General features: G+C 40.2%; 2 protein-coding genes across 2 annotated transcripts in view; both read right to left on the reverse strand.

The window, feature by feature from the left end:
• LAMC2 (laminin subunit gamma 2) overlaps positions 1-2,649 on the reverse strand; it is a 35,498-nt gene extending 32,849 nt beyond the window's left edge. Inside the window, exon 1 of the mRNA XM_063428290.1 lies at positions 2,421-2,649. Coding sequence (XP_063284360.1) covers positions 2,421-2,496 — 76 coding nt within the window. The 5' untranslated portion in view covers positions 2,497-2,649. The remainder of the gene's footprint in view (positions 1-2,420) is intronic.
• An 11,720-nt stretch (positions 2,650-14,369) lies between these two features.
• The window catches only part of LAMC1 (laminin subunit gamma 1), a 104,563-nt gene continuing 91,122 nt past the window's right edge, over positions 14,370-27,810 (reverse strand). The window contains exons 22-28 of the mRNA XM_063428292.1: positions 26,905-27,049; positions 24,120-24,269; positions 23,666-23,780; positions 23,325-23,524; positions 20,050-20,208; positions 19,868-19,967; positions 14,370-18,752 (exon numbers count right to left, since the gene is read on the reverse strand). Of these exons, the coding sequence (XP_063284362.1) occupies positions 18,496-18,752; positions 19,868-19,967; positions 20,050-20,208; positions 23,325-23,524; positions 23,666-23,780; positions 24,120-24,269; positions 26,905-27,049 (1,126 nt within the window). The 3' untranslated portion in view covers positions 14,370-18,495. The remainder of the gene's footprint in view (positions 18,753-19,867; positions 19,968-20,049; positions 20,209-23,324; positions 23,525-23,665; positions 23,781-24,119; positions 24,270-26,904; positions 27,050-27,810) is intronic.

The following is a 27,810-nucleotide window of genomic DNA, read 5'->3' on the forward strand; positions in this document are numbered from 1 at the left end:
CCAATATATCCTCTTTGTTGAAGTGTTGAAGAGCTCTGTTTTCGTATGAATTCTATATGATAAAATAATGTTATGTTTATTATGCCATTTGCCAGCTTAGGGCATTTTGGCAACAGGGTCCATTTTCAACAAACATGATGCCAGCATTATATTTAATTTTCCCTGCTAGTAATGATCGCACGAACTATCCCACCCAGTCTCGTCAGGTCATAACATGATTGCATTCCATGGTTATTAGAGTATAGAAAACAATATAAAACCCTGCTCTCGTCTCTTTTTGTAATTAATAGACACACAAAAAAGCATCATTTCACGTAAATCCTCCCATTGTCTCCTTTTCAGATGAATTTCATTATTTCCTTGTATGGTCAGGTTAGATTTGTGTCCCTGTAATTCATAACCTTGCTCAGGAAGCAAGGTGAATGGTTAGAGTTAGAACCCACCTAAGAGGTCTGCCTTGATGTGGCAGGTGGGCATACCCTCTCATGGCCATTGGAGATAACTAAAAACCTCCATTTGTGTAAATATACATAGGGATTTGGGAAAGAGCGCAGGTAACTTTTTCTTTGGTTTTTACTGTATGTGTTTGAGATGATGTGTACTATGGTCGTTGCTGCCGCCCAGGAGTAATGGGAGTTTGAGCGCAGGACTTTTTTTGTTTGTTTTTTTATAGCATGGATCAGATTTTGGAGTGAACTATTGTAACTGGACAGAAAATATGAAATCTCATTAAGTGAACTATAATCCGGTTACGCATAATTACTGCCACCATTTAATTACCCAAGCCGCAGACGGATCTCTGTGCAAACTAAGCGTTATTGCTCAAAAAGTAAGTCTGATGAGTGGAGTCCACAATTTATAATTACCATACCTTACCTATCAGTTTATAAATACCATACATTCCCCAAGATCAAAGGAAAATCTAAAGCAGGTAATATTTTAAAAAACAGTGCTGTCTGCATCTAAATATGCATAGCCAGAAGAAATGAATATTTTAAAGAGGTAAATGGAGGGTGAGTGGTCTACACCCAACTCTGTATGACGTAGAATAGCAATTATAAATAGTGCTGCCAATATAGGGTTCCTGATCACCCATTTTTGGGACACTACATTTAATTCAGGTTGATTAGTAGTAAATTAATCGTACTCCAGGATAATATGGCAAATCAATTAACCATAACCTCATGGACTGCTCATCTAGAAATCATTTTAATTCGTATAAACTGACCGACCTGTGACAATATTCTGGATATAGTATTGGCTATACATATATAACTTGCTATGTGATGCGTGCATTTCCTACATCACTTTTTAACACCAGGGACAACAAGTGGGCAGTTTATCACCGTTTCATTGATAGAATATATGAGGACATTCAGGGTCACATAATCTGCAATCAATTCCTCTATATTGTTGTCTGGTTTGACTTTGGCTTATACTTTCAATAAATGCTTTATTTAGTAGTATGTCATATATTTAATGAAGTTCTAAAAATATTAACAGTTTTGTAAAGTATTTTTTTTTATCAGAATAATTATTAGACCTTTTTAATTACTTGGTATAAATGTCTTAAATAGACTATTAAAGGAAGAATATTTGGAGAATCTCACTGTCATTTGATTTACTAAGTTCCACAAACACTCAGAAGTTAAAATCTTCACTTAACAAGGCAGTAACTAACAGTTCAGCCGTATATAATAAACATTCCACTAAGCATCACCTGAACATCTAAACATCATTAAAACATCTAACAGCAGCCAAATGAAACAAGTATCTCAACATATAAAACCACCTAGTTACGGTCTAATTAATGCACCCAGAGAAACTCAACCCAACTTCCCGACACCATACTGCCCAACATCCATTCATTAAGCAATTACTCAAAATCTAAGCACCGAAAAGGACATGCCCTGTCTTTTAAACACTTGGTCAAATGTAGACAAACTAGCATGCACAGCAACCACTGCCGAGTTGGTACGGACATTACCAACAAGTAGGTATCTCACAGGAAAAGTCTCTCTTGGACATGTCATACAAACCACAACATGATGGCAACCATGTGCTATGCACTACCGTATGTACGGTGGTTATATTTCCATATACACCTTGACCTGTTACACGTGAGATTAAAGAATTAAGGAATTTACGTTGCCCCATACTGGCATACTTATAGTTCAAGGTTTTCGTTGTTTAGTTCACTGCACTTGCTATCAGCTGGCTCTAAGGGCCCCTTACCTAAGGCAGAAGGCAGGTAACGCACCTTTTATTATTATTGGCATTTATATAGCTCCAACATATTCCGCAGTGCATCACAGTATTATAACCTAAAAGTTGACATGTCAGGCAATATCTCAAGCTACATCCCTGGAGCTCATGCATCACTCTGCACCCCATGAGAAGCCAGTTTTCAGGCTGCTCACCTTCAATGGCCAGGGTCTCTGACACAGCAAGCAGAAAGGCCAGAGTCCATCCAAAGCATCTCCAGGGAGCCAGCATGGTGCAGCCGGGGAACCGTATCCCTCCTGTGTATCCTTCTCGGGGTTATTTGGTGTCTGTCGTGCTGCGTTTACTGTCTGTGTGCTCTGTCTCCCTCAGGTGTGTTTTAAGAGCACTCTGTAACCTGACTCACTGCAGACACAGAGATCTACTGTTGTGAGTCACGCTCTGATTAAGTGCCCAACCCTTCACATCAACTTCACATATACACAAGTCCCAGCCCCAAACTGCCTCCAACCTAATATTTACACACAGCAAGGATAAGCAGCCTCTGCCACCCCAGCTGGCTGAGCATAATGGGAGGTGTAGCAGTTGGGCTGTTAGAGACTGCCTAACCCTGAGAGGGAAAAGGTTAAAAGAACACACAGTATATGTATGAAAATGAAAAAAATGCACACAAAAAAATATATATACACAAGTACACCTAACCAACTTAATGGTAGGAATATGCAGAGGTACTTAACTGCGTATAAGATGGATACAGCTTCCCAAGAGGTTTCCCCCAAACGAACCTCAAATATAAGTATGGATATAGACAAAAAATGGGATACAGCTGAATAACTAGAAAAAAAAGAATATAAAACACATAGTGAAGTACATTAACAATAATTGGATTTAACCCACAAAGATTGCACTCACGAGATAGTGTAGGGTAATGCGCCTTTAAGCCCACACTGGGCTAAAATGGTATTTGCCTTCCACGGATCGGTTGCTCTGTCTTTCACAGGAAATGGAAGAATGCCAGTTGAAATGTAAAAAATATTTTTCTTTATTCAAAAGGCGGTAAATAGCCTTGAAAGATTCAATCAGTAAAATTATTAAAAAAATTATTAAAAATAACTGCAATCTAAGATTGCAGTTATTTTTAATAATTTTACTGATTGAATCTTTCAAGGCTATTTACCGCCTTTTGAATAAAGAAAAATATTTTTTACATTTCAACTGGCATTCTTCCATTTCCTGTGAAAGACAGAGCAACCGATCCGTGGAAGGCAAATACCATTTTAGCCCAGTGTGGGCTTAAAGGCGCATTACCCTACACTATCTCGTGAGTGCAATCTTTGTGGGTTAAATCCAATTATTGTTAATGTACTTCACTATGTGTTTTATATTCTTTTTTTTCTAGTTATTCAGCTGTATCCCATTTTTTGTCTATATCCATAAAAGAACACACAGGCCTGGCCTGTTTAAACAAGCTGTAGTGTGGTCAGACATATTAAGGAAGGCAAAGAGCTAAATCAAGAGCAATCACCATGGAAACCACAACAACACTTAACATTGAGGGGGAGATTTATCAAGGCAAAAAAAAGTGCTGTTCTGGGGCAAAGTGCTAAATAACAGGTAATCACCATGGAAACCAATAGAATGTGTCTCAGCATTCCGCTCTTCCAACCCAAATTAGCCCACCTCATCCAAATGTTTTTGGATGAGGAAAACTTAATAAATTATGACTTGCTTCAGTTGACAGACATTTTGTATTCTGAGCAGTTGTCACACAAACTCTTGCCTGTGTTGCTCACACAGCCTGCCCTGAGGTAGCCTATTCACGTAATGCCATCTGGCTGGTTTACAATATTGACTGTTAGTGTTCACTCTTGGGAATTCAAAGAGAATTTAATATTTTAGGTAAAAAATAGTCAAAATAAATACAGTTTCCAATTCAGGTTATTTTGAGGTAAAATGTGAAATTCACTTTTTAATTCTGTTTGAGTTTCCCGACAAATCCCATATTAGTAAATTAATATGAGTGTCATGCTGATAATTGCTATAAGAATGCCTCACCATGTTTAGTGTTGGTAAGCTATATCCATGTTACATAGATGTACCCCTGTATAAAGAGTGATGGGAGTTACAGTCCCAACATCTCCAGTGCTCAGTTGGTGCTCTATGGATGTGGTGTATGCAGTCAGTTATATCATTCACTGTAACTACACAGACTGGTATGATCAGTGATATAGTAGTATTAGTCTCTGATAAATGTGCCCTAGCTGTTATGTAGCCGTTATCTCTCCAGTACCTGTTCTTTCGATAATATCACTATCTGAATTAACGGTCACAGGAGAATCAGGGCAGTTTTAAAAAAAAAAAAAAATTCCTACTACAATTTCTGAGTCACAGATTCAAAACCCCATGCGGGCACTAGCCATGGCATAATGTATTATATAGGTACGGTCAGTAGTGGGATTAAACATTTTTAGTAACGAGTTTCGACTTTTCATATGTTTCCAACTCCACAGGGTGGCCCAAGACATTGTGCTGCCTGGGACCAAGACTCCATCTCGCCCCACCCCCCAAGACTACACAAAGGGGCTCCGCACCCGGCGGCATACAGGGCAAGTCGCCGGGCCCCCTAGCTAATTTTAATCACTGGTTTGGCGAACTTGTTACATTTTAGTAACAGGTTTATGCAAACAGGTGTGAACTGGCTGAATCCCACCACTGAGTACAGTGCCCACACCATAAAGACAAATCAGGGTAACGTGTGGCATTTCTTTCAGCATTGCCATATATTACCCTGACGATCATGGACATGTAATCCTAATTATAGTTTGTTTCTTGATTTCACAGAAAAAAATAAATCTCACTTTCTCTAATAATACAAGACCATGCGTATGGAAAGGTTATAGGGGCCAGGCTGTGAGACACAGGAACTACATGGAGGGGGCAGAGACAAGGAAGGAAGGAAAGGGGGGGTGCAGGCTGCAAGAGCCAGCCCCCAACTCCCAGCATCCTCAGTCTGCAGACTGGTCACCATGGAAGCCACACTCCAGCACACAAAAGATAGGAAACTGTAGGGTGGCTATAACTGTATATTTTGACCTGTATGTCTGTCAGCGTAAGTGTATCGGTGTGTGTCTGTCTGTGTATCGGTTCCGTGTTTGTGTATCTGTATGCCTGTCAGTATGTGTGTGACTCTTTGTCTATATCTGTCAGTGCATATTTCTGTGTGTCTGTCAGTGTATGTGCGTGTATCGGTGTGTCTGTGTATCTGTGTGTCTGTCTGTATGTGTGTGTGTATGTATGTGTGCATCTGTATTTTTATATTGAATCGTTTACCTTTACTTGGAAAATGAGGCGCTAAAAACTTATCTGCAGCCGGAAGAAGTTTAGACTGTTTAATTTTGGCTCTACCTACTGCCAAGCTATGCAGGTCTGGCATATAGGAATAGAGTGATGTTACACTGTTCTGACGCCGCATGCTGGCAACAAAACCAACGTGCCAATGTCACTGAGGTTTTCCCTGCTTGGGGATGTGTCATGTATGGGTTATGGATGTAGGATAACAAATAAATAATGCAGCCACAGGCTGCCCAATCCTGTTTTCCTTTTTTCTCTGTATACAACCAAACACTGCTCTGCCTTTTTCCACTGGTAGAGGTAGATAGGTTCCCATACCTTGCATGGATTACCACTATGTGAGGACTGGACCGTTCCTTTAATTACGCCACTCAGTGGTCCATAACGTATATAGCAAACATTCATCCCTAAGCTCCTATTGTGCCAAAGAAGATAAAGTGCAATATAAATACATTATAACAATATAGAACAAACCTAAAACCGTTAAAATGTAAACACAGGTAGACACATAATTTTTCTGACAAGCAATTTTGGTTACTAAATTCTACAAACCTGTTTTAATTCCAGATATGTATATTATAATCAAATTAATGGAACTTCTGTACTGACAAATATTGTGAGAAATACTGTAGAAAAAGTGGTATATACCCGGAACTGCCTTCCGATTGAACTGGTAACGGCTAGCAAAGTAAAGAATGGAATGTTCAGGGCACAGGAAACTATTCTAAAGAACGATTTGGCAAACAGGGGAATGGGTTCTTAGACACTATGATAATACTGTTTACTTCATTTGCAGGTAGCCCAACCCTAGAAGTGTACATGGGGCGTGAGGGCTGAAGCTGTGTGATACAGACAGGAAGCAGTCTGATAATCAGACAGCACCTGAGGGAATGATTGGTGCAGGACTGATGAACCGCAGACCATGTCTGGAGGGAAGGAAGGCGAAGGCTGAAGTGAGACACCTCACACAGTGTACCCTGGGGCAACACAAACAAAACATGGAAGAAAGGAAGAGGTGTGGATGAAATACTCAGCTAGGTGTCACTGCCAGGTTCAACGTTGCACATAGCAACAAGAGTGACAGCACTGTACTCTCCCAATAATCCACTTGCTAAAACTAGTTAGAAAAGGAATTTACTAAATACGTCAAAGAAATCTTATCACTGTTCTTATCACTGTACATAAAACAACAACATAAAAGTATTTTTATTATTAACGAAAGTAAAATATTGTATTGTTTTATAATTAATAAATATAAATTAAAAACTCTGTTTGGCGAATCTTTTGGCAAATCTTTTGGCTTACCTTTCATCCATGGAGGCAGCCATTTTTATATCTTTTTGGTCAGAAGGACCACCAGTTGTGATGACCATGACTGAGATGCTTAGTACTTGCACATAATGTCAGAATTCATAAAAAAAAAACACGCTAGTTCTTCATTTCCTTTATGGTTTTTAGGTTGGAAAAGCGGCTTCTAACTAAAGAGGACTTAAACACGGCCGTGCCCTTGGAGCAAGCAAAGCCAGTAGATCGACTGAGAAGAAGTATTTACTTACAAGTGTCTAGTACAAAATAACAAGCAAAGAGACCGTAATACATGTAACATTTTACTTATATTAAAGGGTTACTCCAACCATCAGTGATTTGAAGTGGTCCTGGTGGTAGGAGTCTTTTAAAATGTCCTACCTCCCCTCTCCACTGACTCAGGGTGCACGGTCCAATCAGGCTTCTCTATCAGATTGGACCACACAAGGCCCTCTGCTGACATCAGATATACCCGGCACTGGATTGCAGGTAATATTAAACACTATTTCCTTTAATTTTCAATAGAGAGGACCTATTAAAAAGTCCATTAGGGCATGCTTATCTTAAAAAAAGCAAACTGTAGCAAACGGTTGGAGTAACCCTTTAAGGATTTCAAAAATCATGACTGTTTGACATGGTATCTCAAATCAGGGAACCTAAACCTACTCAGTGGCATATTTAAAAAAAATTGCACCTGCTCAGAATGTACCTAGTCAATTGACTAGGTACACATGTGCGTTGCGGGGTTATTTAGGGGTCGAAGTTGCTGCACACACCGCTATCAGTCGCGAGGGCATCAGTAACGGCTGTTGCGATGCCCTCGTGAGCCTCTATGCAAGAGTCCGCGTGGAGAGTGCTCTGATTGGAGCGCTTATCCACAAGGGCGCTCTAGAGTGGGAAAAACAGCGATGTAGAAGGCTATTCAGGGTAGTCCAGCTATGGCTTAGCTGCAAGATAGTTTGAATTTGTCAAAATCACCTGCATCGATTAATTTGATTAATCGTCCTGACAAGAACAGTACGCCTGTTAATGAGTCTTGTTTAAAGGAAGCTTTGGCGTGCATTGGGTTTTCATTTAGCAAATTGCATTAAAGAAAAAATATGGAATGATGAATATATCAATATTCTTTCTTTGTTGCCAGCCTCTAGGGATTTTTTGTTATTAAAGCAAGAAAGAGACAAAGACAGGAAACGGTCGGTACCCCGGTCCTTTAATAATTGGCTTCAGGCTTTTTGTATTTTTGCTAGTGTTTATTGTGAGCGTCATGCAGATAAGGTCTTTTTCATCATCTGGAATCTATATTAGAGGCTTTCAAAAATGTTGGTGGATTGTCTTAATTCAATTATGATGAAATATTTTGTCAGAAATTATTGGTGCTTAAGAATTTGAAATGTGGTATGAAGGATGTTGGTTCTTGGGTAAGCATTTTGCTACCAAGCAGGATTCCACAGAATCAATATAGGTCACAGACTCAGGCGAGTGGGTTGCACTCAGGCGAGTGGGTTTGTTGGCCTTTCAACGAGTCCCAGTGTAAATGGCTGAATTCTTGCAGGTTCAGACATCAATGCAGTAATTGTGCGGGGAGTCATCTGTCCTTTCGGTGCTTTAAGAGTCCTTTCGGTGCTGCCGCCAGAGAGCAGACTTCTAAGAGCGTGGACCCCAGTGAAAGGACAAAATCTGCTCCCTTATTTAAAATGCTATCCAAACCAGCAGATAGCGCAGTTAATTAAAAAAAGCTTTTTATTTGGTTTAAGAATTCCTGTTTGTAGTTCATCAGTTCAGTTTGTTGAAAATCTTAGTTCAGTTATGTTAAATACTAGTATAGTTAGAGAGAAGATTGATAGAGAAATATCTTTAGGGAGAGCGGAAGGACCGTTTTCAGTTCCGCCTTTTCCATATTTTAGGGTGACGCCACTTGGTTCAGTTCCCAAGAAGGAGAAAGGTACCTATAGATTAATTCACCATTTGTCTTACCCGCAAGGTGCATCGTTGAATGATGAGGCCGATACTTCCATTATTTCTGTGTCTTACACTTCCTTTGAAGATGTGCTGAAATGGGTAAGGAAGTGTGGTCTGAATGCTCTTATGTCAAAAGTTGACATTAAGTCAGCATTTAGGTGGGGGCGGGGCCGGACCGCCATGCTGACTGGTCGCATGCTGGAGAGGCTCCTGAGGGAATCAGCCCCATAAGCTGACAAAAATGTGGCTACTAAGCCTAAATTAATCTAAAATAACAGCAAAAACACTGCTTGGCTGTCGGTGATGCAGCAGACCCAGAGATCGGGAGTTTTTGGAGCCCGGGAGGGCGAAAAAAGACTTTGGTGTCTGCGGCCTAATCGAGGAAGAGGCGGGGTGGACGGCCGCCATCCTGCTTTGTCCCTCGGCTATCACATACCGGCTCTCTGATGTGGTCCTGGTCCCGTTCCCCCCCCCCCTTTGGACCGGTGGGGGTTATCCCGGTCCCCACTGGAGGGCCCGCGGCAGCGGGGAAGGGAACGCTACAATTTAATCTCCCGCACTCTGAAGCTAAAATGGCCGCCATCTATGCCATCACGAAAAAGCCAGTTTTGAGCAGCCTGCATGAGGAACCCCTAATGAGGCTATGGAAGAACCTCTGCCCTCACTCACGGGCTCCAAGGAGCATAAAGACCTACCGTTGCAGACATACTATCGGCAGCACCCACTCGCACCCCAGCACAGACTCTCCAACGACCACTCACCTAAACCGAGAGCCTCAAGGAGGGAAAAACCTCATATCGCTGCCAGACTTCTGGGTGGACACACCTGCAGACTCTGATGCCGACTCCAGATAGAGCTCGATCGGAGGAAGCCAGAAACTAACTTGTGCTGCGACCTGAGACAGACAGAGCCGAACTAGCTGGGCTTACCACTATACTGGGACACCTCACCTATCACACTTAGCCAAGTCGATGGAGGGAGGGGGCAGAGGGGTAACCCAGATCAGCTACCATGTAGCATTAACCTTTATCTCCCTGTGCCGTGGGTCCCCAGAGGCATACTCACTACTTAGCTGTCTAACCTAGTTGCTACTCGTACATTACTCTATCACTTAAAACAGGCTTAGGCTCTTACACATGTTTGAGTTTATAGTATGCTAGATTGAACCTACAAGGCATTACAAACAAGCATAAAGTATGCAAAATATACAAATTAGCATGTTACACAACACGACTATAACTACTTCTTTATCTTGTAATTCTTCTTGTTTAATTCTTGTTCCTACTCGACAAAAAAAAAAAATGCAGCACCTCTTGACTATATATTGTTTGCAATACTATTGTATACTAAACATGTCACCGATTAAGCTTGTAATCATCTCTGCACTCAAAAATAAAGAATTAAAAAAAAAAAAAAAGTCAGCATTTAGGTTACTTCCTATACATCCCGACTGCTTTGGTTCATTGGGTTTTCAATTCGAAGGAACATTTTACTTTGACAAATGTATGCCAATGGGTTGTTTTGCTTGTTTTTTTTTCAAAAAAAAAGAAAAAAAGGAAAACAGGGAACTAAGGAGCCAAACAGATTAAATGCAAATGTGATGAAAACACTGCATATACCAAGTGATTTCACTATAGCTCCTATGTGCACGATTATATCACTATAGCAGAATGTGCGATAAATGCTCAATAGAACAGAAATTCAGATATGCGTCCATCAATGCTTTGAAACAAATTCAGTTATCAGAGGAGTTTATTCCCTATCGTACTAACTGTAGCGGAATTAATATCTGAATGGCATAAATAGAACGGTCGGTTTGATAGGCCAATGTTTCAGTCATTGGTTGTTAAGAGGTTAAAAAAAAAAAAGACATTACTTAGATTGACGTTACGTGCAAAATAACAAGTCAATACTTCATAACAGTAAACATTTACTGCAAGCTAGCAGAAGCAATATTTGTCTTAACCTGCCTCCTGTTACATCAAGAAAATGATTATCCATCCAAACCCCTCGATGTATAGCCCCTTGGGCAGACAGGAGTTAGGTGGGTCTAGGTGTGGCTTTGAACATTTTTCTTTATGTACCATAACCAACGCTGAATCCCACCCACCCAGCTATTCAACTATTTCCCAATTCTTCCTAGCAGAGATTCCCAGGGCTATATAATAAAATGGTTACATAAAGTATTACAATTCACTCTTGGCACAAAAATAGTTAGCAAATATTTTTTTCAAATAAAATATGGATACCATGTCCCAAACAAAGGGCAAACACTCAAGTGCACACAACGTAAGCTTCAATATTGCAGTTTTAGGATTGTGTGTAGCACACTGGACAAATATAAAAAAATACATAGATTCCAAAATATGCCAGGCATGTGCGTACAAGCAACATTGTTTCTGTGATTTAACATGGGCAATTCAAGATTTCCTAACTGGAAATGCGGGTCGTAGCGAGTGACAAGAATGAAATTCCAATTCCTAAATGAAGCAATGATTTCACTTGCCAACAAAACAGAACAATGAGTCATGGTTTAATGATAGACTTAACAAAGCAGTCTAGGCACTAATGCCAATAACAAATGGATGCTGGACAGGAGACACTCAGAAAATAGTTTGCCAATAGACCATGGGACAGCACCAGAGGACTCCAGTGCCCAAAATCAATACACAAGGCTGTAACAGTTATGTTGCTTAGAATATCCCTTTACACAATATACAGACTTGGGAACAGTGCACACATAAAAATACATATTTACATTGTATATGGCTACTTAAAATAACCTATCTCAGCAAACAAATATGGGGATTCAGTTCCGCCATACTGTGTTAAGCCCCTCACATTTATTTAGCATTATATACATAAATTCACAATGCTCTTATAACAGACTATTTAAATACACCTTAGCTTATTTAGCACTAGCACTATTTAATTTTGTATCCCATGGTGGAATTTTTTGTAGCGCTCACCGATATTGGGGTACTGTGAAGTAGAGGTGGGCTTAACACAATATGGCCATATGGTGGAACTGAATCTAAATATTTGTTTGCTGTGACAGGTGATTTTAGGTAGCCTTTTAAAATGTAAATCTGTATTTTTATGTGTGCGTCGTTACTTAATCTGTATATTGTATACAATATAGTTTATATGGTAGCACCATTGCTGAGAAATGCATGTTCCAGGTGTGCCCCCAAAACTAATTTTGTTTCTTTAAAATGTCCCTTTAAACCTTAAAAACATTGTACTTTAACCATTCAATTAAGTTTGAGTCACAAACAACAACTCATGCAAATTAATTCTTCTTCTTTGCAGTTAATTAGCATGCAGGGAGCGAAAACAGCAGGCTAAGAGTTTCAAGTGTTAAGGTGACTGTTCATTTAAACTAGTTTTCCCTTTCACTGTATAATCAGTCACAAGTAGTAAACATGGTGTGTATTCACAAGTCATTGTGGAGGACTATAAGCCAAAAAACAAACTAATCTGCAGTTTTGCCATTATTTTTTCTGCATCCTTATCAGATGACGATAGATTAAAGGGACACTATGGTCACCAGAACAACTACAGCTTATTGTATTTGTTCTGGTAAATATATAATCATTCACATCAGGCTTTTTGAAGTAAACACTGCCTTTTCAGAGAAAATGTACTGTTTACATTACAGCCTAATTATAACTCCACTGGCCACTCCTCAGATGGCTACTACAGGTGTTTCCTGGAGCAGTGCAGCACAGTGTGCAGCACTAACATCCAGTGTCTCCACCGACTGCATGCAGACGGTGAACTTTCCTCATACAGATGCATTGATTCAATGCAGTTTTATGAGGAGATGCCAATTGGCCAGGGCTGTGTTTGGCTTGTGCTGGCTTTGCCCCTGATCTGCCTCTTTGACAGTCTCAGCCAATCCAATGGGAAGCATTGTGATTGGCTCAGAGAATCACTACTGATGTCAGCCAAGCAGGCAGATCAGGGCAAGACAGCAGCTGCAGACTTGACTGAAAGTAAGATCCTACTATATTTAGAGGAGGCAGGAGGGCTAGATTGAGGTTTTAACACTATAGGGTCAGGAATACAAGTTTGTGTTCCTGACCCTATAGTTTTCCTTTAGGAATATTTAAAAACAGATTTTAGGTTTGGGTACAGTGTATATAATGAATATTTTAGCGATTTAATTCAGACCTCCCCTTCCCCTTGATTATCCACCAGTGATCGGTGTGTAAGCGGATGACGATCTGGATTCCATTTAATGGCAAATGGGTAACAAACAGAAAAAAAACATTCCTCATTAAACATTATTACGATAGACTGATCAGACGGATAAAACATGCAAGTCAAATATCTGCCAGTCATGTCCACCTAAAAGAGATGTACCGACTTTCTGCAGGCTACAGACACCTGGGGCTCAGTCCCACTGCAATGCTTCCATTTACCAAATATCTGCTGGGGCAAGCACACACGACAAGCAAGGAGAAAGTGCCCAAAGCCATCACAGCTATACCGTCAACAGAGGCCTAGACGCCTGGAGCATCTCGACTGGGAAGCACAGTGATCACGTTCGCAAGCCTGCCTGGAGGTTGGTTGGTGACTGCTCCAGAGTCTCCCAAGCTTGGGGTTTTGTGGTAGTGTGAAGCCTATATGGCTCTCCGTTGCCGCTGATTCGGTTTTCCTGAAGACAAAGTGTCGGGAAGCTTACGGAGAAATGTATTTCCACGACAGAGCAGTGTCTTAAGTGTTCTAGTTTTGTCTCACTGTATGTTTAATGTTATGTTTGCTTTTTGTATGGTTAACTGAATATTATGTCAGATCTCCTTGTTAAAATACCACATGTTGCTATGCCATTGAGCATAAATGCCTACTATATATCAGATAGAGGCATTTGTATTCTTTTTCATCTACCAGTGCATTTATTGCGGTCACGTTCTTTTCTAATGTTAAGTTTGCCTCGCTTTACCACCACTTACATTTATAAAATAAGATATTGATATATTATATTGCCCAGTTATGCGACTATTTTTGTCGATTTGTAATCATCACTGTGACATGTCCAATATTAGCATTACCTCTCATACACCATGATATATTGTCTAAGCTCTCCATTAGCTCAATAAAACTTTGACAAAAAAAATACAAAATAAATAATTTTAGGATATACTTATCTAATCTCTGATCCAGTGCGGCCATGTCCTCTGTTACACCCACCAATGGGCTACCCTTCATTAACTTGAAGTGAATGTGGTGCTTAGACTGCATTTAAATAATAATTTGCTGGGGGATCTCAAAGTATTTTACACTCCACTAATGCCAAATATTCATCTGTTAGGGGGTATGTTCTGATTTACCTGTATTCTTGAGGGACAGAATAACTAAACTTTTGATATACTCTTGCTAAAGTTTATAATCCCATAAGGATGAAAATGCAATCTACTCATCTTGACCTCACTCACCAAAAATAAAATCATTAAACGGGAAACTGTATTAGGCCTATAAAAGAGACAGACATTCACATGGATAATGAAAAGAACAAGCCTTTAGCATTAGGGGTTACAAATATTCACTTTATTATAAATAAGAAATACGGTTTTATACATAAAAAAGTGTTGTGTTTCTGTTGAACCCCTTCTCCCCTGGACAAAAAAAAATTGACCACAGATGAACCCCTGTCTTCTGAATACTCGGTTGTCCATTAAAAAAAAATCCAATATTGGCCACTAAGAGTGTAAGGGGGCAAGTCGACCTTCGCAGCCACAGAAGCGATCACAAAATTCTGTGCGGTGTTCTTTGGCAGTGAAGGGTACTCCATGGCATAGATTAAAGTCAGAGGTTAAAAGGAGTCACAAGACAGGGAAACATTTACACAAGTTAGGGGCCCGAGACGAGATTCAACAATGGGCAGCTGTAAAATTGTGTTGTAACCGAGTACACATTATCTCTGATTATAGAGGTTTAGTCATGTCAACTTTTTATAGACAGACAGAAGATGGAAATGGAGAATGAGAGGAGAGAGGGTGATACAGTTAGGGAAGGTAAAAAAAAAATAAAAAATAGAAATAGTTACAATTGAAACACCTTCTCCTCCCTTCCATCTTTCTGAGCAGCCAGGAATTTATTTACAGAGATAAAGGCAAAGACAAACAAAAAATAGACATTTAACTTGAATTATAATCTGAATACACAAAAAAATAGAACACTCACAGGAATCAAGCAATTCAATATTCAAATATCATTATTAGCACCAGTGTCATTAAAAAGGGTTACTCTCCGCAAACACAGAAGAGCGTTTCGAAGGGAGTGGGTGTGGAGTGTGTATCTGTAGGAAGGGGGGGATTACTGTATAGTATAGAACGACAATGAGACTTACTGAAACCATGAGATGTGGCGAATGGACAACCCAAGCTGCAAATTGTAGACCAATATAACAGTTGGAACATTCCTTGGCTATTTATTTATTAAAAAAAAAATTCAATTGGACCTCGATTTTGCAGCCTAACCATGTCACCACTGTTCATCGATTTGCGAATTAAGCCCCAAGTGTAACAGGTGTGGTTTCTCAGAACTGTATGGAAGAATTAAGATGGAAATTCTGTTTACTCTATCTAAGTGGCTGCGATATTATCTAAACCCTTGATGGCATAGATTTCTGGAATATAGGCTCATGTTAAAGGCTTGGAGCGGGGACAATATATGAAAGTATATAATTCTAACATTTCATTTGTTACTTGAGACTGTAGTACAATTTTAGCTTTTCCCCCTAATAAAATATTAAATGAAATCTATATATATATATTATTATACATTTAAAAACAAAACTACCTGCTCTTTAAAAGTATCACTTCTCTTTTAACATGTATAAAATAAGGCTGTTAAAAAGAATGAACCCTTTCGGGTCTGGTTTGCAAATCAAGCGACGCATTCCATTGTGTTACTTGGTTGGTTATAAAGTCTATCCAGGCATAGGCAACCTTCGGCACTCCAGATGTTGTGGACTACATCCCCCAAAATGCTCTTACACCCAAAATGCTGGCAAAGCATCATGGGAGGTGTAGTCCAAAACATCTGCAGTGCCGAAGGTTGCCTATGCCTGGACTATGCCATAAATTGCTACACTGAATGGACTTTTGCATTGAAGGCAAGGAGCTGAGACCTCTTGTGGCAGTCAGGAGTTATTGCTGGTTTCATGCATTGAAGAATGCAGAGCAAGTTCATAACAGCTAATGCAATCAATGTTTATACAAAGAAAAGATGCACACATTTCAATAAAATTTTACATTATATTTTTAAAACCGTATAGTAAAAAAAAAAATCCCTTTAAAATGCAGAGTATTGCGTGCAATGCTATGTAGACTCTGCATGTTGGTATCTTGTGTACATGTAGAGATTATATATTAAAACATATAAAAATCATAACTGCTTTGTTGCAATCAGACATTTGAAAAGTAGTTATCCTTCATTTAAGCCAAGCTCCCTTCTCTTTATAGAATGATTTCACGTAATTTTAAAATGGGTTATGTTGCCACTGAAGATGCACTGAACTTTACACAAAAGTGACAAATTTAGGATGCACTATTGTCCAGTGGAATGCTGAAGAATGTTACATTCTGCATTCATGTACTACTGGTATGAAAGGAACTAATGAAAGATGAGATCTCAAAGACACCAATATGACTGATTCATTAATTTCACATTGGTGGTATTTTAATTTTGCATGCTGGAGGTCTTTCAAGCCTTACCCCAACAGAATGCACAATTTATACACAACCCACAAAACAGTATCAATCTAGGAAGTTTATATAAATTAAGCAGTACGAATGATAAGATGTGAATATAGTTTGGGATTAGCAGTCCCCCATACCCACAAAAAAAAAAAAAAAAAAATTGTATGCATTGCTTTGCATAAATCAATATTCCACTAGATTTGACAATGGAAAAAATATCTTTGAGACCATTAATGCTATGGAACGTCACTTTAAATGCAAACCATGTACAACTTTGGATATATAATTTGGACTACAGCAGGGATAGGTTTGACACACAGAGCAACAAGCCAGTACTCATGTACACCCAATAGTCCAGGTTTTCTCAACAGTCCCATTTAAATAGAATTGGGAAAAAGCTAAACCCAGAATAAGGCAAGAATTAGGACTGGACTAAACATCACAGACCTAGAGCACCAATTTTTGCAGGTGTACCGTACTAGACGTATGGGATAGGCATAGTACTAGCTCCATCTTCATATGTCCCTTTTGACCCTATCCCACCACTCATGCTCCAATGATTTTGCACCAAGCACCTTTTATTATTGTGGGGGATTTTTTTTTTTGTTTTGTTTTTTGACAGTGTGAACAGCATTTGTAGGCACTGGGGAAAATGTGTAAAAGCATTGCTGGTTTGAAAGTAGTGCATATTGGAGCACATTAAGTAACGCAATCACCATGGGAATCCATGTAATCTGGCGGAACACTCCACTGGGTTCCAAGACAATTGTTTCACTCTTACGACTTTAACCCACAATCACATTTAATACATGAGCGCATCGCGTCTATGGGCATTGTGTCTTTGTGCCAAATCAGGCTGCACAAGGAGTACTAAGACCGAGATTTGACAAATCCCATGATCTAAGGAAATAATTACTGCTGGTGATTACCAGGTTTTAAATCGAGCTCAACAAAAGCTCCTCTTCAATGGTTTTTAAATGCTCCAAATACCTGTCAATCCCCGACCTAATTTCTAAATACATCCACTTTAAAGACCAGTGCTGGTCCCAGAACGAGGTAAGCAGACTGATCCCTTACTCCACGTGCAGTTCAGAGATACCAGGACATTCATATACACTGTTACATTAGGATTATGGAATATATGCCGAAGCTTCCATTCACCCTGGATGGCAGCAGCTACAATGGATCAGTCAGTAAGACATTCTTTGCTCCGGCTTACTGTGGACAAGGAAAATATTTCCCAGCCTGCACAGTACAGAACTCTTATTTAGAGCAGAAAAAGAAGCTCATTCCCTACTATTAGAGCGCTTCTGTGCCGTGAGGGCTAATACTGGCTGTGTGGCTATGCTATAGGTCAGGGGACCAGGCTGTATGGTTAGTGAAGGGGTAAGGAGAATACATTGTGTTTTATAATGTAAAATCTTGCTGCAGTAGCCCCTTTCTTTCCTTAGGGGTCCCAAAGAGTGCAGCTCCATTAATCACTTCTGTGCCATAGAGGCTTTCAATATATTATGTTAAGGATTCACTAGAACAAAGCAGTTTACATTTGCCAGAGACAGTGTCTTTCTTATACGGTCCCTTGCCTGAGACTGCAGAGAATGACTTCAGTGCCACCTTGAGTGGACACGGGGGATTGCTATGCATTGCTGTGTGTAGATGGCTCGGTGTCATTCCTTTCACCAATATATACTCTCTAATTCGTTCTGCAGGACGATTAACTTCAAATCCGTTGACACCACACACAATACGTAGTGAGGAGTTTAGTTTGGAAGGGAATATATTTCCAAGTCTTTGTAACCTCCCCTTCAATACTCATAGGGCAGGGAGTGAACAGTGTTTAGGGAGACAGTCTGGGGTAGGTGAGTAATAAGGCACTTCACAGCCAAACGTGGGGGTTGGTGAGGAAGGAGACATAGACCACCTTCCGATCTTCCCAGAGAGCTTGGCTTTAAGGTTTCTCAATGATGGGGGTGTTGTAGCAGCCAGGGGGCAAGGTGTTTTTAATGTCCTGCAGGTTTTTGATGTCTTCTTCAATCTGCTTAATGTCTCGTTCATAAGAGAGCAGGGCTGCATCCTGCAGCCGTGCCGATTCCTCCAATTCGCCCACCTTGCGATCCAGATCACTATCACGCAGCTGGGATTTTGCATTGTCCAGTGTACTCTCCAGTTCTTTCAACTTTCCTACATCAACCGTGTCCAGGGAAGCTATGAACCAGAGAGGCAGAGGGAAAATAAAAAGTTACATTAAAAATAATGCATATGGAAGAATGATCCATCTCTCACAATACCAAGTGACCTTGGACAGACAATGTGAAAGAGGCCATATATCTGTTACATTTAAATGGCATTTGGAAAGTAAAGGAGGCAGATAAAAAAAAAAAAAAAAAAAAAAGAACAGATGAAGGGAAATAGAGTTAAACAAACAAACGTCAATGCATTCAGGCAGATCTTTTACATATTTTTGAATTCAGCAAACAAATGTAACCTTAAATTATTATATTGTTTATCTGTTATACATATTGATATTTCACTCGAATGACACATTACTTTCAGTTCTTTCATATTTCAGGAAAATTCACAAAAAAAAAAACAAAACCCCCAAGACAAGTCTCTAATACAGTTCAAGTATTTAAATAATAAGTAGTGGTAAAGTCTCGGATCTATTTATTTTTTTGCAATGCTATGCAGCTATAATCAACAGATTTGTGTCATAACCTAGTAGGCAAGGTTTCATTTAAAATGAGACATGAAAAGTTACATCTTGGGGTTCAAAAGGCTATTTAGCTATGTGAGCCTGCACCAATTTATTTACTGCTAGAGATTTGTTTTTCTCTCTCAATGTTTTTAACATAAATTAGAAGTCACTGAATATGCATTCCTGAATAAATGTCATTAATTAATTAATTGTTACAGAGTGACTTTAGGGGCTAAACCCCAAAGTCTGTTTCATTAACTCTAGATTCCTTCAGGTGGTATGATACAAGGGGGCTAAAGAGATAGGACGTGAGAGACTACAAGAGCGTTACGGAGATAGGGGCAGACACAAGAGTGGTTAGGGTAAATGTGGAGGCACTCACAAAAGGATGAGGAAATACAAGGGATAGACAGAGAACAAGGAGAGTTATTGGTGGCATGAGATACAGGATTACAAGGGTTAAAGGATGGTATAGGGCCTTGGGAGCTGCCTTCAGAGAGGGGTCATAGCGTTTTTTGCTTTGGGCTACAAGCCCCAGGTTGCTGGGGAACTTAGCAACACCCTTGTCTAGCAACAAGGCAGGTTTATCAGTCAACAGCCCTTTCAATAATCAATATTCATTTACCAAGCTGTTGGAGCAAGCTGTTGATCACTTCAAGCACCGTGTTCACAGACTCCTTTGCTTTCTTTGCATTTTGTTCAGCATCTCGCGCTGCATCCGATGCCTAAGAGGAGAGAGAGAAATGATTACAGAGTGCAGGAACTTCTACCCTGCTTCATGGTTTCATTCCTTAGCCAGTTACACACCATTCCAGCCATCATCATGTCTTGATCGGCTTCTGACTGCTTCGTCTTAAGTTGGTTCTCTGCATCCTGCAGCTGTTTCAGCATATCCTGCAGCTCCCCGTCTAAATTGGTCACATCCTTGAAAGTATTGTCAGCCTCCGTTCGGGCAATGGTAGCATTCTGAAGAGGGATACAATAAGGTTTGTGAAACAACTATTGTCATTTATACACATAGGCGTTTATTAACCAAACCGTGAGATTTTAACAAAATATACACCAAAAGAGCATAGTTGGATATTCTGCAACTCAACTGTCAGATCATTGCACAACTCCACTCCCCAGATCTCAAATCTGGCTTCAATTTACATTTTACAGAAAGAATTGCGAATTTCAGAACAACATCCCCAGGTGGTGCAGTGTCACTGTTACTGCAGTAAAATGTTACTGCAGTAAAATGTTGTATGGCACACTTACAGAACCACTAGTGGGAGCCGGGGTGGTAAACTTGGATGTTTGTATAATTCGTAGTAGTAGTGTACCAACTATATTGTACCTATTATTCAGAATACATTTGGGGGAAGGGAGGAACACAAACATTTACAATAGCCTCCAGGTCTGTTGTAATTGAAAAGTCAAGTACAGATGTTCTTTAAACACATTCACACTTCACTCTAAAATAAGTTCCATAATCTTCAGATAGTCTTAAAAAAGTTACTCTTAATTTAACAGAATCCTGCAAACCCAGTGTCTCTTAAATACATAAAGTTCTCTTAGTGGCAAGCTTGCCTCTTGTTCCAAGAAAAGTGATTATTTTTGCTTTGACATTAGCTATCTCACCAAGGAATTTGGGAGACAGCCTGTACATAAAGATGTGTGTTAAGCCAGGAAAAAAATACTCCCTTTCATCTTTGTAATAAATACAGACAGAGTTAAATGCAGTGTATAAGCATTTCCAGGTTTGGATGAGAGCATGCACTTGGATGAAAGGAAGAAGGGAGAAAATGCAAGAAAAATGTGATTTCTGGATATTATTAGTCAATGGACACCGTGAAAAAAAAAAGGAAAGAAATAAGATATTTAGTACAGCTGAAAAGTGGTTTAAAACTAACATTTGTAGACTATTTAGCACTTTTCTATTACTGACACTTTTCTTATTCTAGTAGGAACACAACTGTATATTTTCCTGGGTAGTTTATATGGTGCACAGTAGAACAGATGATAACTGCCCCACATAAGAAGTGTGGTTGTACCTTCACCAGTGCATAATACATGAACTTATCTGTAGAACGAATATGTAAACATAATAAGGAATCCTGGAGTTGGTCTGTATTTGTCCTGGTATTATATAGATAATGCATTATAAATTAGGGTTCGAGCGATATTGATTTTTTAGAGCCGATACCGATAATCTGTGAACTTTCAGGCCGATAGCGGATAACCTGCCGATATTCTGTACATTTACCATTTTGAAAAAATAAACTAATCCTAAAGGTAAATGCACAAAATATACATGCCACATGTAGTGGGAGCTGTGTGTGTTTGTGTAGTGTGCATAGTGAATGCAGTGAATGTTTGTGTAGTGTGCATAGTGAATGCAGTGAATGTTTGTGTAGTGTGCATAGTGAATGCAGTGAATGTTTGTGTAGTGTGCATAGTGAATGCAGTGAATGTTTGTGTAGTGTGCATAGTGAATGCAGTGAGTGTTTCTGTAGTGTGTATAGTGAATGCAGTGTGTCTATGTAATGCAGTGTGTGTGTGTATGTAATGCAGTGTGTGTGTGTATGTAATGCAGTGTGTGTGTGTATGTAATGCAGTGTGTGTGTATGTAATGCAGTGTGTGTGTATGTAATGCAGTGTGTGTGTGTGTGTAGTGTGTATGTAATGCAGTGTGTATGTAATGCAGTGTGTGTGTGTGTTTGTGTAGTGATGTAATTTGTGTAAAATGGGGCTGGGGGGGCATTTTAAAAAAATATTTAAATGGTGTTTTTTTAATCCCCCCTCCATGCTTCTTACCAGGTAGGGGGGATATAGTATTCCCTGATGGTCCGGTGGTTTGTTAAGTACTGTGGGGGGGCCGGCAGCAAGCGCTGACTTACCTTGCCAGCAGCTCCCCAGTGTAAATCTCACGGCCCTAAGTGCTGCGCGGAGCGATGCCATGGTAACCCGTGGCAACGCTCTGCAGCCGCGGGTCTCGCGACATTTAGACATGTAGCTGCAGGAGCTGCTGGCGAGGTAAGTCAGCGCTTGCTGCCGGCTCCCCCAGGACCGCCGGGCTTGTAATGAGCCTGGCGGTCCTAGGAGGTATTATCGGCAATATCGGTATCTATATTGGCCGATACTGATATTGCCGAAAATACCGAATATCGGCGAAACCGATAATTGGTCGATCCCTATTATAAATGTGAAAATAGTTTGAAGATTTAGCCCCTCGTTTGGCAGGGTTTTCTGATACATAGTTCAGCACTTGCCAGCATTTCCATTCATCAGAAAATAGAGATGGAACTGCTGCCTGAGCTCACTACATCCATGTGGTTGAAAGCATCTGTGCGCAGGACACATGAGCAGGGGAACTTCGTACATGAAGAATAGGTTATTATGCTACGTGGAGGATCAGTTTTAACAGGCTGTCAAAATCCTGAACATCAAAATCTAGAAAACATCCAGATTCCTAGAAGTTCAAGGATAAGCTTTTGTAGACTGGATGTGGGAGTCATAGCCCTGTCAATTTTATTAACCAAATGTAACGTAACCGCGAATCAGTAACAGTGGTCCAAAATAAATTCTACAGTAGTTTGTCAGAACCTCCAGGATGTCAGATGATTACCAAGTCACAAAACATTAGGCAACACCTGTCTCAGTACCCAACATTCCAGTGACAGATAGAATGCTTTAAGAACAAGAGGTCACGCTTTTACACTAGAAGAAAGGTGATCAGGTCTAAGGCAAAGGAAAGGTTTTTTCACATTAACAATTATAAGGATGTGGAATTCTCTGCCTCAAGATGTGGTTTAATCAGAGTCTACACAGATGTGTAAACAGCAATTGGATAAATACTTGCAAAAACATAATATATAATTTTTAATTTGTGGGATAATGGCTTCTTGATCCAATGAGATATCTGACTGCCATTCTAGTTTGGAAGCGCTTCAAACTAGCTTTTTTGGGTCTTCTTTTAGATCAACAGTAAAAACAAATCGGAGAAAGGCTGAACTTGACGGACGTGTGCCTTTTTTCATCTATGTAACACTGATATTGGTATATGCCACAAGAATTAAGTTGCAGTTTTTATACTTTACATTTTGGACTTCTTTGGCAATCTTCTCTGCCTCTTCTGCCTTGGTCTTTGCCCCTCGGGCATCTGCATTGGCATTGCCTAGTGCAACCTCTGCTTGCCGTGTCTTGTTATTGGCTTCAGCGATGGTCTGGTTAATAAGTGGAATTTTACGAAGAGCAGCTTCTGCGGCAGTCTTATTGTCATTCACACGCTTGTCAAAGTCTAGAAGGGGGAAAAATAAGGTAGTTAAATTTATGGGTCAAAGCGTTAAGGCAGTGGATCAAAAAGTTGACCGCACTCAATGTTCAATTTTTCTGTGCATTTATCCTGCATCCAAGTACTGTTTATACAGCAGTTGCTAACCTCGTAGATTGTTAAGGATGTCGTTGGCTTCCTGCAGCGTTGCCCGTCCCTTCTTAGCAGCCTCTTCTGCCTGAGCTTTTGCTGCATCTGCTCGGGCCAGGAGCTGGTCAGCAGTCTACAAGTTGAAATAAGACAAAGAAAGCAATGTGTTAAAGATCAGGCAGATAAACAAAAAGTGTGCTCAGTGCACAAAATCATTTAATATAGAAGTATTGTGTAAAGACAATAACAATTTACTTTAAGAAATTAGCCTTGAAACAAATTAAGACTGCAAGCATTCTAGACTAGCAAAATATGAAAGGTCATATAAAGCTTTTGTTCTAGAGTTGGACTAACAAACAGAACATGCATAGGTACCACTGGCAACAGCATTAAAGATTCCAATACAATTGGCAGCCCTTAAACCCGTACTGGAATGTATTGCAGTGTAGCGAAGGGTAAGGAGGGCACCTACCTGCTGCTCAGCTTTCCCTTTGTCCAGCAGATTTTTGACCTCAATTTCACGGCTCCTCATGTCCTCACGCAGGTCGTCGTAGTCTCGCAACTTCTGGTTGATCAGCGAATCTAGATCCTCCGCCTCTTTCTGGATCTTTCCAGCTTCCTTCTACCATGCAGAGAAAGAGTCAATAGATAGACTGGAAAGTTTATGCAACTATCGTCTGTACTACCACCACCACTAACTATTGTGCTTTTTAAAAACCATTTACACTCATATATTTGAACACAAACACAGACGGACTTAGCGCATCAAACTATGCATATTGGAAAGAGCAGATCTAATAAATTACAATGTCCTAATGCTAAATTGGATAGTGAAGTATTGGAATAGGCCATACACAGCGGAGCCAAAAACTGGGTCCCCATATCCATTTAATTGATCCTCACTGTTTTGAACTGGATTCTCATATTTATCAAGCCCTGGGTAACTGCCAATACAATGTTGGGACCCTTTCATGCTGGCAACATTGATTTTAGTGTTCATTGTATTATATTTGACAACTGGGTCACTGAACTAACTTTCCAATTGACAAATGGGTCTGGCAAGCCACTGCCACGAGCATCATTTTGTACATAAAAATGTTAAGAACAAGCGCTTTAAGGGAGAATTGTGATTTTCCTTTCACACTAGACCATTAAGGAATAAGGTCGGGATTTGACAGCACAGTCTCAAGGTCTGTTGAGTGCAAACTTATGGTCCCAATGAACAGACACGAATAATTATTGCTACATTGGCTGTTGGAAAAGGAGAAAAACAAAAACTACAAAAAACACAGAGTTAGGAGCTTTATGGCGCGGATTATTGTTTCAACACAATCAGAAGTATTAACTGTCAAGGTCTATCTCCACCTAATCTATTAAACTCACTTATAGAAATATCTTGAAACCTGGAGAGCATCTGTCCAAAAGCTTACTTGACCTGATCTGGTGAGCAGGTGTTAAAATATCAAATCGAAGGGAAAAAACCTACAAATCTACAATGTGCTTGCAATTCTTGCAACATATCAAAATGTTTCTGTTTGTTTGATCAGCTACTTTCCTTCTTACAACAAGCTTAATTACAGTCAAAGCAAAGTGACTCTTAAATGTTTTGTTACAGGTGTAAAAACAGGGTCAGATACACGCAAGATTTAGAGGTAACACTCTAGTTGCACTACTCTACTCCTGAACAACATTGACAATAAACATAAAAAATTGCCACAACATTATACGACAAAAACCCCAACAAAACATCGTATAGCTGTAGCTCAGTAAATAACAAAAATGTTTGGTACATACTCAAACAAATACTAGAGTGGAGAAGACGAGACCTACTGACTTCGGTATGATTATTGGTACAGGATGCAGGGACGTATTTGCCGCGAGGCAAACATGGCATTTGCCTTGGGCGGCACTTTCCAGGGGGCGGCAAAAAACGCCGCCCCCAATGCCCAGGCAAATACCTTGTTAGCCTGGCGGCTAACTAAAAATCCAGGCAGGCGGGCAGCTAACTAAGAATCCGTACAGGCAGGCGGCTAACTAAGAATCCATACGGGCGGGCGGCGCTGGCGAGGGAGCACTGATTAGTGAACTGTTTCTGCTCAGCTCCCTCGCGCGCCGCAGAGTGATGCCGGAAGCCCGAATATGACGTCTGCGGCGCGCAAAGGAGCTGAGCAGAGACAGCTCACTAATCAGTGCTCCCTCGCCAGCGCCGCCCGCCCGCATGGATTCTTAGTTAGCCGTCCGCCTGCCTCCTTTCCTGTCAGGTAGGGACGCTGGGTGGATTTAAACTAAAAAAGAAAAAGTAATCGGTTAATGTTTGGGGAGGGGAGGGGCTATCAGTGTGTATCTGAGTGATTGTGTGTATGTCTGGCGGTCAGTGTGTGTATTCTGGCTGTCAGTGTGTGTATGTATGTCAGTGTGTATCTGAGTGATGTGTGTCTGTCTGTCAGTGTGTGAGTGAGTGAGTGTGTGTATGTGTGTCTGTCAGTGAATATGTGTTTGTTTCTGAGTGATTGCGTCTGTGAGGGCGCCTGTGTGTCTGAGTGAATGTGTGTGATTGTGTATGCCTGTCAGTGTGTGTGTCTGCGTCATTGTGTGTGTATGTCAGTGATTGTTTGTGTCAAATCAGTGTGTGTATGTCCGTGTATCGGAGAGTGCATCTGTCAAAGTGTGTGTTAGTCGTTTAACAGGAAGAGGTGTGGCATTGACAGGAAGGGGTGGGGCAAATGTAAATTAGGGGGTGCCCGAGTTCCGTCATGCCTAGGGCAGCACAGATACTAAATGCACCACTGACCGGACGTGGTGGTCACTTAAGTCTTTTGATTTTATATTGTATGGAGAGAGAATAATAATAATATGCAGGATGCAAAACAATTTGCTAAGACGAATTAGAGTGACCTGACCACACTCATAGAAGTGGACACTCAAATAACCATTATTTAAAAAGAGGTGTGCAGAAAGATATCCCAGAAGATCAAGCCATAAAGAGGATACGTTATGACACCAGACTGTCACAGTGCGATGTGTGATCCTAACAGTACAGCGTGGACCCAAACTCCTAAATAATATTTCCAGCACTTTCCTTGAAACAAAACAATGAATTCAGTTTTGTTTTTTTATGGGAGACCCTATCATGTACTATATGGATTGACTGAGAATTTTTAGTAAAATATACAGGTTTGCACAATTCTCTCTCTAGAACATTTGACCATACATACAAATACATCCTACATATAAACAGCTGCCTGGGATCTCCATACCTGTAAACCGATGGTATCAATCGGGGGGATGCTACTAAAATTAGCATAGATTTGCAGAGCTCGATTTCCTGCTTCTTCAGCCTCTGCGTGCACCTTGGTGGCCTGTTTCTCTAGCTCCCGGGATAGGTCCTTAGCTTGATTAAACCTAAGGCAGGAAATGAAGAATAAGTGAGCAAAGATGAAATAATGGACAAACATATAACACACAGTTATAAACATTGGTAATTTAATTTAATAATGATATATTTTGCAGATTTTTGAGAACCACTGAAAATAGGCAAAATTTACTTCATACTTACCGTAATTTTCTTTTCCTGGCTATTTTTCATGGCAGTATCACTCATGGGTAGCTCCTCCCCAAGCCAACACAGGACAGGAATTAAAACTAATTAGGTATAAAAGGTCCCTCCTCCCTTCATACCCTAGTCCAATTACAAAGCGTAAAAACACAAAGGGTGGGAACCCTGATGCTACCATGAAAAATAGCCAGAAAAATAAAATTACAGTAAGTATGAAGTAAGTAGAAACATTAATATCAGGGTTAAAAAAAAAAAAAAGACTCAAATGCTGCCAAGAAGAATAAATGTAATTTCAACAGACGGAGGATGCGGAGGACAAAACTCCCCTGCCAAAAGAGGTGGAAGGAGATGCCACATCCAGTTTATAATGTTTTATAAAGGTCATTGGAGAAGACTAGGTTGCTGCCTTACAAATATTCTTGTATGGCATCTCTGCCCAGTTAGCCCATGAAGTAGCTCTTGTTGAATGCGTTTTAATTTTGGTAGGAGGAGACAAGTTCTTGTGCTGGTAGGCCCTCTGGATGATTATAGTGATCCATCTTTTTAAGGTAGAAGCAGAGGCAGCCACACCTATTCTTGTACCCGAAGGAAGTACAAATAACTGGAC

This window comes from Pelobates fuscus, chromosome 7 (genome assembly GCF_036172605.1).
Source record: "Pelobates fuscus isolate aPelFus1 chromosome 7, aPelFus1.pri, whole genome shotgun sequence".
NCBI classification, from domain to species: domain Eukaryota; kingdom Metazoa; phylum Chordata; class Amphibia; order Anura; family Pelobatidae; genus Pelobates; species Pelobates fuscus.